We start from the raw sequence: 13,302 nt of genomic DNA, 5'->3' as shown, positions 1-13,302 counted from the left end.
TGAACTGGCACTAGGTTGTAACCTATATCTAATCATCAGGAAGCAATAATCAGTCAGTAATCGTTCATGCTTTTATTTTACAGTCAGTTTTTCCTCTCAAAGTTTTTCCAGTCTTGCTCTCTGCCAGCAGATGAGGAAAAAATCAAAATGCTGCAGCTGTCAAATTGTGTATGCTTTATGAATAACGCACTTGTCTTTAATCTGTAAGCAAATATGGTGCAATCATTTTCAAAACTTTCCATTTTACCAATCTTATTCTTTTTCCCACAGCAATGCTACCCTCCCACGCATGAAAATAAACAAAACTTTGTCGTTGTACCAACCCCAATGCCAAACTTACTAAACTACATTGTGGGCTAACAGTTATAATGGTACAATAAGCAACTATCTACAGATTACAGCTTTCAAAATTCAAAACTACTTTGTCATATGTGCTGCAACTTTCACCAAGATGTGGCCGAAATGAGCAAAAATATTCCGATGCTTTTAGCTGACGGCAGTTATGGAGTCCATTCTCAGTTTTTCTCAAACCGCCAAACTAATTGAATCTTACACATTTTTTGCTCAATTGAAGCCAAACTTTATACATGGCATCTTCAGATTCTCCTCCATAAACGCATAGACACATTTTTCAATGAGGAAAAATTGGCCTCTTGTCAGTCAGTCGAAAAAGAGCATCTTTTAGGACCAGTTTTGCACTTATGTAGCTTTTAAAAAAAGTATGAGATGTCTCTGTATTGTCGAGATGGACTGCACAGATTTCCTGAATTTTCTCTTCATAGTGGAATATTTACTAGTTTGAAATCTTACAAACTAATTTCTTAAAAAAATGCCAGAAAGGCATCAAAGATTTTCTGTCCACTGATAAATTCTTGCAAATTTAATCTTAAAAACATAATTTTGGAGAATATTTCCAGTTGTATCCTTTACCTTAACAATAACACATTTACTCAAAGAACAACATCCTAGCTGGGTTTTTTAATATTTTTCCACTTTTTTTGTATGGCATCTGAACCACCAGTAAACCTTTCACAGTGATGTTGCACAAATGCTTCAATATGGGTGAAAATAACTCTCCCGTAGTGTGACTCAGAGGAGAGTTGTGACCCAGTACTGGATGAAAACAGCAGGAAGAAAGAACCTCCTGTGTTAACGTAAAGACAAGGACCTTGCACCAATGTGAAAAATTGCTATATCTGCTAAGTTCGGTGACAACTTTCTTATCGTGAAACATTACTATCTTTGAAGGGTTGTCAAACAGTGGTAAAACTCTGTCTGACTTCGGTCATAAGTGACATAAAACTGATAAGGAGAGTCACCGAAAAGTCAAGGGGTTACATACAGTATGGTGACCTGGCAGTTGTCTGAACAGATGGGAACACCATGTTTTAAGTCATAAGGAGGCTGCATAAAGCTTTGAACCAGTTGCGTGCATATTTTCTTATGTAGCATGGCCTACATTTCAGGTCACAAGTGAGTTTTCCTTTTCATCTATTAGTGTCTCATGAGGCAACAAGTTATTAGTGAAGTAATTGAGTAATTGGAGATAATGGTGACAGTGGGATTTGTGAAGGCTTACATGGTGAATGTGAGCTGCTGCACGAAGACATGAACAAAATATTAACAGTAGTGTTTCTGAAATGGGGGGTTGAAATCTAAAAAAACTAGAAAAATCTTGACGTTGAGTTTTTATTCTCATTTTATCATTAAAAATAACACAAATGGATCAGCGACAAAACTAAAGTTAAAGTAATGATCTGTAAGGTTTTCAGTTAAATAAATGTTTACTATCTAATGCTGAATGAGTTAAAATAATAAAGATGAAGTCAGGGGATGAAAGCTTTTGCATTTGCTGTTCTAGCAAAGAATTCAAACTGAACATGGAGTTGACTCTCTCACACAAAAACTCATTTGGAAAGTTTTTAGCGACATGTTTTTATCAACCAGCAGTCATGGTAAATAACATTTTGAGTCAACTGTTTACTTGGATGGGTCTAATACAGTTGGATGTTTAAATGCCCCAATGCAAGCAATTGGAACAGCATTTGTGTCATTTGGAAAAAAGGGCTTTTTCTCCCTCATTGTTCGCCTTTCAGTACAAACCGATTCAGCAATATCCCTTTCGTTTGGTCAGCACCCTAAAGATGGATATCTTTTGTCTGTTCAGCGCTGCAGCAGCTTACGTCACAGTACTTTTCCAACAACGTATGTATCCACACATCTATGTCAAGCCATGGGGCACGCTCAGAGAGAATGCGGCAGGAAGCAATCAGGTTGTTTACATGTCACAGTTCTATGGACTGGTTGAAGAAATAATTTATATAAACCCTTCTGCAAATGATTAAAATCTCAATCAGATTGGGACTGTTTGTTCTGATTGAGTTGAGTTGTTGTTATTCTGTAGAGGGTTTAAACCAATTATCATCTGTATTTAATGCTTAATGTAAAGGTAGCCTCTGTGTCTGTGAAGGCAAAAATCCTGGTGTATAAACTTAATTTTTAATAAATATCCCTTAAAAAAACACTGGTCAACATTTTTTTTTTTAATTCAAATTTGTCACCTGTGTAAAATATAATAACAAAATTATAACAACCTTTTGCACATTGTTGGCCAACGAATCAAAGCATTAATGTTCACTTTCCCAGGTCTGAGCATTTTATTGACTCACACACAAGACAAATACAAACCATGAATGAGCCAAACTCATCACTTCAGACAGTCAAGAGCCTTTGTACTGTACAGAGGTCTGTGGCACCATTACCTGAAGATAATGAGAATCACACAGTCCACCACACGTGGACGATTAATGATTCTAATTTTAAAGGCTGGTCATCTGAATTTTCCTTTGATTACTGTGTGAGTGGATATTTGTTAAGCATATTGCCCGGAGCAGCCTCCTCCTCAGTGCGGCTGAATCTGGGATCCAACATGCTCGGCCTCTCTTGTCTGAGCCAATAACAAAATGTGCCTTTTAAGCAAATAATATTTAATCAGATGACAATAACGATTAGTGTTAAGAACATTAATAAATAAGAGCCATGACATGTAGTCTAAGGCAACGGTTCAACATTAGTTGGGAAATTTACTTATTAGCTTTCGGTCCTTTATAAGTTCAGGTTTGTGCATTCAATTGGTAACATGAGCATAGAGGTAATGAACGTTGGAATGAGTGAAAAAAGTACTTGTTACCATTTTTTAGAAGATACACAACTCACCGTAAACATGTCAACAACGTAACAAATGCTCCTCTAGTCTTCATGCCACAAAATCGCTTCACCATCTCAATGACAGGCACTAAAAATCACTGTATAGAAAAATATTTTTCTTGCCGATGATCTTGTTTGTTTTGGAGTGTCACATGGAGGCGTCAGAAATAAATCTGTCTGCATCAGAAATAAGACCAGTTAAAAAAACCTTGTTATAGTTTAGGTTTAAAAGAAACAACATAAAAAGGGAGCTCCAGTGATTGCATCTTTTACAGTTGTTCCTTTACCCACACCAGTATCAACATTTGCCCTCCAATACCCCCCCAAGAACAAAAATAGAAATCAACTGGTAAATAATCATGTGACAATAACAAAATAATAACAGTGCAGTGTAAGCACAAAGCAAACAGTCAGCAGACCAGGCTTTTCCATCAGCGATGGAAAAGGACATATAATCACACTGATTTCTATGGGGTTCTCAGTTTGGGCAAATACTCAGATTTAGGGATTCGAGTCTGCATCGGGAAGAAAGAGTGATATGGGAACATCTCTATTTTGATTTTCGGAGTGAGCTAGGCGACTTGTCTCCCACTGCTTCCAGTAATACACACCTGCTCATCTAACACTGGGAAAGAAAGCGAGTTAACATTGCTCCTGAAATGGTTAAATATGCCTTTAGGTTCATTTTTGTTTATGTGGAAAGATCATGTTGTGCAACATGCGGACATGTAAGAGCCGATTGTTGTTGCTGCTGCTGCTCTGATTTGAGCTTTATTTTACAGGATTTTTTATATCCAAGGTCCATCTGCAGCATTCATCAGATACAAGCCACGCTTTGTTCTCGTCATGCAAAATGGGTCAATTTTGAGATCAAAATGTCCTAAATGTAAAAAAGGAAGAGCCAAAAAGCGAGCATTTGTAAACAGTGCTTTAATTATAAACTTGCTGCAATGCAGTGGACAATTTGGACACACAAGTTGCTTCCTTTGTATTCTCACTAATTCTTAATGAGATTAACAAATCACTCGGTTGACTCAGCTTTAATACCAACACAGTTTTGCATAAATCAGATTTTTCAGGACACAGTTTTTCCTTCTTAGCTTGAAAGGGGATGAGATGACACCTGTTTCACATTTGCAGTTCTTTATTCACCTCATGAAAGCAGAAAAACAATATTTTACTTATACTTATACTAAAGGGGTCAATTTTCAGCTTTTGCACACCACACTGTTTACCCATGAAACTATTTAAATGGCTTCGTTATGCTTCTGTTTTTGTGTTTAATCAGTGTTGACATTGCTGCAGGGCACAAGTTGTTTTTCTGGGAATTCCCATGTGAGTTAAGTAAAACGTGCACAAGAACTTTTTCTATTTTCTGACTTTAGTCAGTACTTTTTTAATGAGCCTTGACGTCAATCATATTTGCTATTTACTTGAACACTGGAGCTTCAAAGTGTTCAACCTGGGACAACTTAATCTATTGTAAATAGCGCACTAATGCATCCAAAGTTTGAAATACTCATCCGTTAAGACAAATGGAATTGACAAAAAAAAAATGTAATTATTACAAAAGTTAAAATGATTGATACCATTCTCAAATCTGTAGGTTTAATGTAAGGCTATAGCCAGCAGTCAATAACTTAGCACAAAACATGAAACAGGGAGAAACAGCTTGTTTGATATGTAAGTGTAAAAATAACATGTTGCCATTTTAAGGTGGGCCAGACTATTTCTTGACAGGGTGACAACCTGCTGGTTACCTGGCACACAAGTAGTGCCTAGAAATAGTCACATAACCCACTGTGACATGGCAAATCGTTCTTATTTGATTGTTCTATATCTTAGTTTTACAAAGGGTTAGGCAAACAAACAAACATATTAGTGAGCTTTCAGTTCGTATGTGAAGACAGTTAAATAAATGTCTGCTGAGTCACTTTCTTTGCTGTATAAGTTAACACAATTCAGCGTATTCACACGGCAACAATTTCCCTCTGACACTATGGTCAGGGTGGGACGCTCTTATGCTGTTGTAATGTCTTTAAAGGAACTCTGGGAAATTGTTACTATTGCGCTGCTTCCAGATTGATCAGCAACTAGAGACAAATCCAAAGAACCAGCAGGTTAGGTTCAAGTTAAAACATATTTTAAAACAAATTAGCCATTGTCTGACAATGGCTAAGATTTGCATTCAGCCACTTCCTACCTTATATATTACCCTTAGCTAGTAAGTGGCTGAATGTTGTATATAATTGTACGGTTTCCACCAGGAAATCGCTTGGCTAAGGTGGTAAGCCACCCAGATCCTGCAACAGATCCGTAAAGTGGCTGACGGGTTATTAAGCGGGTTTGCTGAGTGACTTACTGCCTTTGCTCATTTTTTCCTGAAGGTAATTTTTGATGTCGTGCATTCTTGTTTTTATGATGTTGGAATTTAAAACAGTGCAGTTATAGGTTTCTGAACTATCGACATTTTATACAGTTACATTTTTTGCTAATAATATTAATGGCCAATTTTATAATGCAGTGAGTCTTAAGGAAAAGGATCTAAAGACACTTCTAAATACAATTACAAATAAAAGCTATGCCATGATTATTCATTCCATAAAAAAAGCTGCAACAACTTTTAGTTTCAATGTATTGTATCACATATGTAAACTTTTTGATTCAATACTCCATGTATGAGCGGGATGTACAGGTAAACTGAGCATAAGAGAGTATTGAGTATAAGTCTGACTGTATCAGCTCCTATCCCATTGAGGAGAGTCTGCCCTGCCAACCCATGCCCTCTGTTCCCCCCTGTACTACACGACGTTCAGTTCAGTTATGTTGACATAGATAAGACAAAGTGAGAGCTGATAAAGCTCATTAAGTATGTTTTAGAGCATGTTAAAAGAACGCACGCCCCTACAGCCTGGAAGGTCTTCTGTCCTATTTAATACATGTTAAGAAATCTGAAGAAAAGAAGTTGAGCTTAAACTGGCCAAAAGATCAGAAAACAAATCCAACAACAGAGCCGTGAACATATCACCTGACTCCGCCGTGATGCCCCGACTCCATGCTCGACTAATTACTACCTATAGTTAATGGGCAATTTACATGTTAACTGATTCACCTTTCAGTGCCCCGACAGAAACCATAAAATGATTCGTTTTTATCTTTATGGATGTTATACATCGGTGAGATACCAGACTCTCATTTTGCTAATGCTCCATAAGCCCAACATGAAAACATGAATAAAAAAAATCTCAATTGCTCTAAATATTCCAGATAATATCCAGACCAGCTACTAATTCAATTTCCCCTGCTTTAACAATCACATATTTAGCACGCCAGTATAAATAACCACGGACAATAAAGACATACGTGCAAAGAATGATGAATGCTGTCCCAGTACATTTTTGTCAAGTGATTTTCTCTGTGAATAAGTTACCACTTGTATTATCTTGTGATCGTGAAACACTTCCATTTTGCAGGGGCTTACACAAGCATGAAATCACTTTCTGCGTGCCCACTTATCTGACAGGGGAGGGGGGCGCGTCAAGGGGGGAGTTACAGCCAAGAGGATGGTATAAAGTTGAGTGCAAGGCTTGAAGAAACCACAACACTACATGAGAAGTGTGCAAGCCACAAACTCAAGAGACAAGCAACAGCCATGGACACCAACACAATCCAACAGAACAATGCTTCAGGTAAATATCTCATTCAACCAGACATGCAAACAATTTTTTATTAGTTATTTTCTAAAATGGCAAAAATGTTTCTTCTTTTTCTTTGTAGAAAATGTGACTATGATTTGCACTAAAGTTTGTACATTTTTCCCCAAAGCACTGAAGAAATCCAAGTCTAGGAAGGACATAAACCACTTCACAGACGTGCACGGTCTGCCCTGCATTGAGAAGATTGTGACTTCAGTGGAGGAGACCCCCGAGCCCATCCTCACCCAAATCACTGGCAAAGTCCCAGAATGGATCAACGGGAGCTTCCTGAGAAATGGACCCGGAAAGTTTGAGATCGGGAACCATAAGTGAGTATTTAAAGCATCGATACATCTACTGTAGCAGTCTCAAAGCTGACTCCACAGAGGGGGCATAAGTACTTGTATTCTTTACTCAAGAAGAAGTACAGATACTATAGATACATATTATCCCTTTCCAAATATGTGTACAATTAGAAAATGAATGAATTTATAAGAATATGTTTTCTGATCGTAATTGCCTTCCACTATAGGCGATAACACTACATTGCTGAAGCTAGTATATTAGCCATTCAGAGGAAGAAAAAGTTCAAGCAAAAGTGAAAAAATAAAATCACTGTCTGCAATGTAAGCCAAATTATGAGATGGTCTTCATGATCAGAAGCATGAACACTTATTTCTACTAAAAAGTAGTGCTGGTGTTTTGATAGAAAAACAATTAAAGGACAACATAAGCTACCAAAGTTTAAACTGGACCCAGGCAAGATGGCTCCCAACTGGTTCCATCCCAAAACAGCTAGCTTTAATAACACACCACATCTACTGTTTTCTTTCTGGGGCTGATTCTTTTTTTGTGTTCCCTGGGTTCTCAACAGGTTCAACCACTGGTTTGATGGTATGGCCCTCCTGCACCAGTTCAAAATATTCAACGGTCAGGTGACTTACAAAAGCCGCTTCCTGTCAAGTGACAGTTACCAAGCCAACAGCGAGCACAATCGCATTGCAGTGTCCGAGTTTGGCACCGTCATGATGCCAGACCCCTGTAAGAACTTCTTCCAGCGCTTCCTGTCCAGATTTGAATTACCAAGTAAGTGGTTTATAAAGTTGCCTGAAATGGATTCAGACTCTTGTTGATATCTTCCTGTGTGTTTTACTTTGACATTGACTTGTGACTCGCAGATGCTTCTCTCTGTTTTTTATTGCTTTGCATAGTCAATAAAGAAACTCAGAAGTCTCCAAACAAAGTTATTTCTTGTAAAACATCCAAATTTGGGATTTTTTGGGGTCAGCATAACAGTCGCATGAAAATGTTCTTATCTACTCTCTATCTTGTGGGGTGGCTTGATCTAATTTGGTGACAGGGGATCATCTGCTAGTCATATTTGAGATTCAAAATAGCTGGAACCAGCAAACATATTTACATGTTGTAAACTCCGGCTTGTTATTTTCCCCTCTAGAACCTACAGATAATGCCAATGTCAGCTTTGTGACCTACAAAGGTGATTATTATGTCAGCACGGAAACCAATGTCATGCACAGGGTGGACCCAGAGACACTAGAGACGACTAAAAAGGTAATACAATGCTTGATATAGTTGTTAGACGTGTAGTTGTGATCCTGCATAGACATATCTGTGCACAGCAGTTTGTTATATTGGCCTGGTGCCTCACACATGATAGCAACAGTCATAAAAGAGTGCATGATTACAGCACTTTTCTAGCAGGCTTAAAGGCTACTGTCACACCTTATTAGCATTTAGCTGCTGTAAAAAAATCATAAAGTAGAGAAGAGTGTTTACAAAGTGTTTGTGTATTAGGTGGACTGGAGCAAATTCATTGCTGTGAATGGAGCGACAGCACACCCTCACACTGAGCCTGATGGGACAACATACAACATGGGGAACTCCTACACACCTAAAGGTACAGAAACATCTGATTGTCCACATGGCATCTTAGCAGTACATTCTTACTCCCCTTGTGCCTGCTGACCTTACGCACCATAACTTAGTGTTTCTGGGCTTGCAGGAGCATACTACAACATCATCCGTGTGCCACCAACCAAGGAAACAGCTGATGAAACCCTGGAGGGAACCACTGTGTTGTGCTCGATTCCCTCAGTGGACAAGACCAAACCATCCTACTACCACAGCTTTGGTGAGCAAAACCTTCCACACTAAAATCAAAGGAGTCATAGCATAACCCTTAAGCATTGTTTATAGATCCATTTAAAGGAGTTGGATTAAATATTCAAGTGTTTCCATAATTCCATAAATAGTATCAGTATTGGTGCCACAACAATCCCCAACTAACTTAAGGTTGTAATCCCAAAGAGGTCACTAGTTTTGCAGTATTCTTTTCTATTCTCTAATGTACTGGGTGTCGAGTTGACTGGAGTATCTGGAGAGAAAATGTTGGCACCACGTGTTTACCCATGACAATTTCTGAACACAATGCAGACTGTAAGAATCATCCTTTCAGAATATGGAAGAGAAACTAACCTAACTCTCTCAATCAATTACAGCAATGTCTGAGAACTACGTGGTGTTCATCGAGCAGCCAATCAAGATGGACCTGTTGAAGATTGTGACAGGCAAGCTGAGAACGAAAAGCATCAGTGATGGATTCTTCTGGGACCCAAAACTCAACACCATCTTCCACCTGATTAACAAGCAGACTGGAAAGGTAAGGCTACAAAAACGCCTGGCTAAACAGGCTAAAAAAAGCCTGTAAAAATGGGAAGTCCCACCCCTACTGGTCGACCATCATGGGACATTGTCAATGACAAGAGATAAATAATTCTTTCATCCAGATCTGAATTTTGTCATACATTTCAAATATGAGGTTAGCTGGAGGAAAATATAATTTTGCAAAAGAAAGTGAAAACACAAAATAAGAAAGACAACACATCGAAAAGTCGCGCAAGTGACACATTCAAATCTTGTAGAGGTGGTCCAGCAACCTAGACAGCTAACTCTCCTCCAGCATAGTCGCAGTTCTCTACAAAGTTGATAAATTTGATTCATGGTAAAATTTTAAAGGGATCAAAATATGACTTGTTTCGCCACAGCCAAGGACTATTGTACTTTTTTTCCCAAATAAGGACCCATTGGAAAGGGAGGGACTTTGCCTCTCTATAACTATTTCTGTACTTTACAACAAACAAATATGGGTTTCTTCATTCTTGTCCCATCCTACTTTCCAGGTAAGCACCACCAAGTACCTTGCCAAGCCACTGTCGACCTTCCACCAGATCAATGCATACGAGGAGGATGGCTTTTTGATCATAGACATGTGTGCATCAGACGATGGCCAGGCAATCTCAAACTACAACGTCCAGAACCTGCGCAAGTCTGGGGAAGCCCTTGATGAGGTGAGAGGGTCAAGTAAAGGTCAAAGTTGTACTTTCCATGCTTCCAGCACTTGTCCACAGTGCTCAAGCTCAACAGTTATAAGTAAAAGTAGTATTCATATTCTCCCAACAGGTGTATAACACGTTGTGTCGAGTCTTTCCAAGGCGCTTCGTACTACCTCTCAATGTTGACCAAGATACACCTTACAACCAGAACTTGTACAACCGGTCCAACAGCACAGCCACAGCTATAAGAACTGGCAAGAACAAGGTAAGCAGCCAACAGAATCTACATGATTAACACCTAAAACATTGGGAAACTCATTTTTCAAAGAGTCTATGACACCTGCATTGTTAAAAAACGAAATAATAACAATAATAATACATTTTATTTAGAACGCACTTTACATTTGAAGCAAGTCTCACAGTGCTAAAATGTACTAAATAACTCCAACTGTTAGCACAAAATAACATGGACCAAAGGTTGGGAAATCAAGAACATTTAATCCCTACTTGGGCTTTGTTTACGTTCATGTGAATTAGAGTCACATGATCATAAACGTTTTATGATATTTGGTCTGGTTGGTTCTGCTCAAAATACCCAGCCCAGACTTAGTTGTTGCTTTTTTTCCCTGCGCAGGTCATCTGTACCCACGAGGACCTCCACGGGGAGGATCTTCATCAATATGGAGGTCTGGAGTTCCCTCAGATAAACTATGGCAAGTACAACACAAAGCCCTACCGCTACTTCTATGGCTGCGGCTTCAGACATCTTGTAGGAGACACACTGATCAAGATGGACCTCAACGGGAAACAAATGAAGGTGAGTTTAAGTCTATGAAAATATTACTGTCAACCAAAAAGTACAATAAAAATCAATAATTTTCAGATGTGAAGAATCATACCTTGTATCTAATCTTATGGTACTTTTAATGGTCAACATCATACCTTAAGATTTGCAAACACTAGATCAATTTAAGACTTATGAGTAACCATTCTATTTTCTCGCAGGTGTGGGAGCAGCCTGGTCTATACCCGTCTGAACCGGTCTTCGTACCCTCCCCTAATGCCTCGGAGGAGGACGATGGTGTCGTCTTGTCTGTGGTCATCACTCCCAATAAGGTCAGTCAGGTTTAGTCAAAGTGTTTTATTTCTGACCAATGAAACTAAAGGCCCAACACCTTTTTTTGCTTCAATACAATCCTACAATGAAGAAGTTTGTGGGAGGCACTGAACTAAAACCATAAACTGTATACAAGAGGTAAACTGAGCTGCCCATTGGTTTGTGGACTATCATTTTGAAGCCTTGAGTTCTGCATTTTAGCCATCGCCATCTTGTTTTTTTTTGGAGTCAGAAGTGACAATATTTGAGTGAGAAGGCTGATACACATTGCTAAGCCACTACCCTCTTTGATTTGTCAATCACAGGTAGCCACACCCTAAAGCAGACCCTGCTTTTTTGTTTGTTTTACTCTAAATGGGACCATCATTTACAAAATGAACATCATGCTGTATTGAGAAAACTTCAAACTAGCAATTAGGATTATACACTCGTTAGGAAAATGTTTATTTAGTTAATAAATCAAGTAAAACGTAGGGTCATTTTCTGGTACACTTACATACAGTTGGAGTTGTTTTCATGAACAGTGGAGTCGCCCCCTGCTGGCCATTAGAAGGAATGCAGGCTTAAGGCATTTTCCCATTGGCCTCACATTTGAAACCAAGATGTCCAACCAAGTCAACTTCTTAAATCTTTGATCTTAGACCAAAACCAAAGAGTGCATGTTGTTGCCTTTTTTTACACCCAGTGCCAAACTTCAATATGCTGAATACACTTTTATGTGACTTAGAAATACTTAACACTGAATTTTTCCCTTTTTATCATTTTCAGGACAAGAGCACATTCCTCCTGGTTTTAGATGCCCAAACCTTCGAGGAGCTCGGCAGGGCAGCGGTGCCTGTGAACATCCCATACGGTTTCCATGGGACATTCAATAACAAGGCTTAGACGCATAAGGAGGAACTACATAAATGAATGTACCTTTGAACTCACATGGATTTATAGAAATCCTGGCAGATGTTAAACACTGTAAATATTGTCTGTGCTGTTTTGTTTGTCTTGAACGTAAAAAGTAGAGGTCATTTAACAGATATGAATGTTTATTTGCTAAGACTTGTTAGAAGGAATAAATGAAGGAAAACCTCCATTATTATACAACCTTATTATTGTTGTTATATTGATTATATGCTGTTAGAGAATTTTGAGAACACGTTCTGTTTTTTAATACATTTTTCTATACTTTAAATCATAGTTTTTAACATTTTATTTTAAGGACATTTACATTTTAAGTGTTTCAAATAGTGGGGCAAAGTAAAGACAATTTCTATATTTGCTGTTATGTTATGTACACTGTGACTGCAATAAATCATACTTCAGATTCAGTTCAAATGACGCAAACTTTACTCTTTTTATGACTTCATATTTTGTAAGAACAGATAAGTGCATGCTATGGCTCAGAGGTCACATGTTGGAGAAAGCTATGTTCATGTAATGTATGATTTAACAGATGACTCGTGTATCACTGTAACAATTATCGACAGTTTTTAAATACTTGCATGAAAAACAACCATGGAAATAATCTGAAAATAAATAAAAACATACTTAAAAAGGTATATTATGTGTATTAATTTTCTCCTTGTGGTAGTAATATTCATAATAATAGTTTAGTTTGGACTGTATTGCTTTAAAAGAATAACTGCATGGTAATTGTAAAGAAACTGCACACTTCAGTCACTGATATTTTCAAATATAAACTCAATATGAAATATATATGAATATGAATATGAAAATCCCAGAATATTCTTAAACGTTAAAGCACAGGGCTAACACACTTGCGCCCTCTGCTGGCTGATCATTTGGCGTAACGCTACTTAAATCGAAACACAAATAGCTGTACATAGCAGAGAACATAACTGGTTATATAAATTAATCAAAGTTGCAACAAAGCTTTTCTAAAATGTATTTTTAAAATTAGCCGTGTTTCATTTTTTTC

The 13,302-nt window shown here is 38.0% G+C and overlaps 1 protein-coding gene across 1 annotated transcript; it reads left to right on the top strand.

Moving 5' to 3' along the window:
• Window positions 1–7,783: 7,783 nt before the first annotated feature.
• LOC138604553 (carotenoid-cleaving dioxygenase, mitochondrial-like) lies at window positions 7,784–12,257 on the top strand. The gene is made up of 10 exons (XM_069676486.1): window positions 7,784–7,988; window positions 8,359–8,474; window positions 8,718–8,820; window positions 8,926–9,054; window positions 9,422–9,582; window positions 10,103–10,270; window positions 10,383–10,520; window positions 10,890–11,072; window positions 11,261–11,371; window positions 12,141–12,257. Exons 1-10 carry the CDS (start codon window positions 7,799–7,801, stop codon window positions 12,255–12,257), a joined length of 1,416 nt encoding a protein of 471 aa, XP_069532587.1. The 5' UTR covers window positions 7,784–7,798.
• The last annotated feature ends 1,045 nt before the right edge of the window (window positions 12,258–13,302 follow it).

Source organism: Semicossyphus pulcher, unplaced genomic scaffold (assembly GCF_022749685.1).
Source record: "Semicossyphus pulcher isolate SPU_LCO1_2020_fin unplaced genomic scaffold, fSemPul1.0.p SCAF_26, whole genome shotgun sequence".
In the NCBI taxonomy this organism is placed as follows: Eukaryota; Metazoa; Chordata; class Actinopteri; order Labriformes; family Labridae; genus Semicossyphus; species Semicossyphus pulcher.
Note: the sequence above shows the minus strand (reverse complement) of the source record. Positions and strands in the feature narration are given on the sequence as shown.

Bases quoted from the DNA above. Each gene is read 5' to 3' on its own strand.
- LOC138604553 (XM_069676486.1), top strand. From the start codon at position 7,799: ATGGCCCTCCTGCACCAGTTCAAAATATTCAACGGTCAGGTGACTTAC. The intron at 9,055-9,421 runs GTGAGCAAAACC...AATCAATTACAG, and splicing joins ATCCTACTACCACAGCTTTG to CAATGTCTGAGAACTACGTG. The intron at 11,073-11,260 runs GTGAGTTTAAGT...ATTTTCTCGCAG, and splicing joins TCAACGGGAAACAAATGAAG to GTGTGGGAGCAGCCTGGTCT.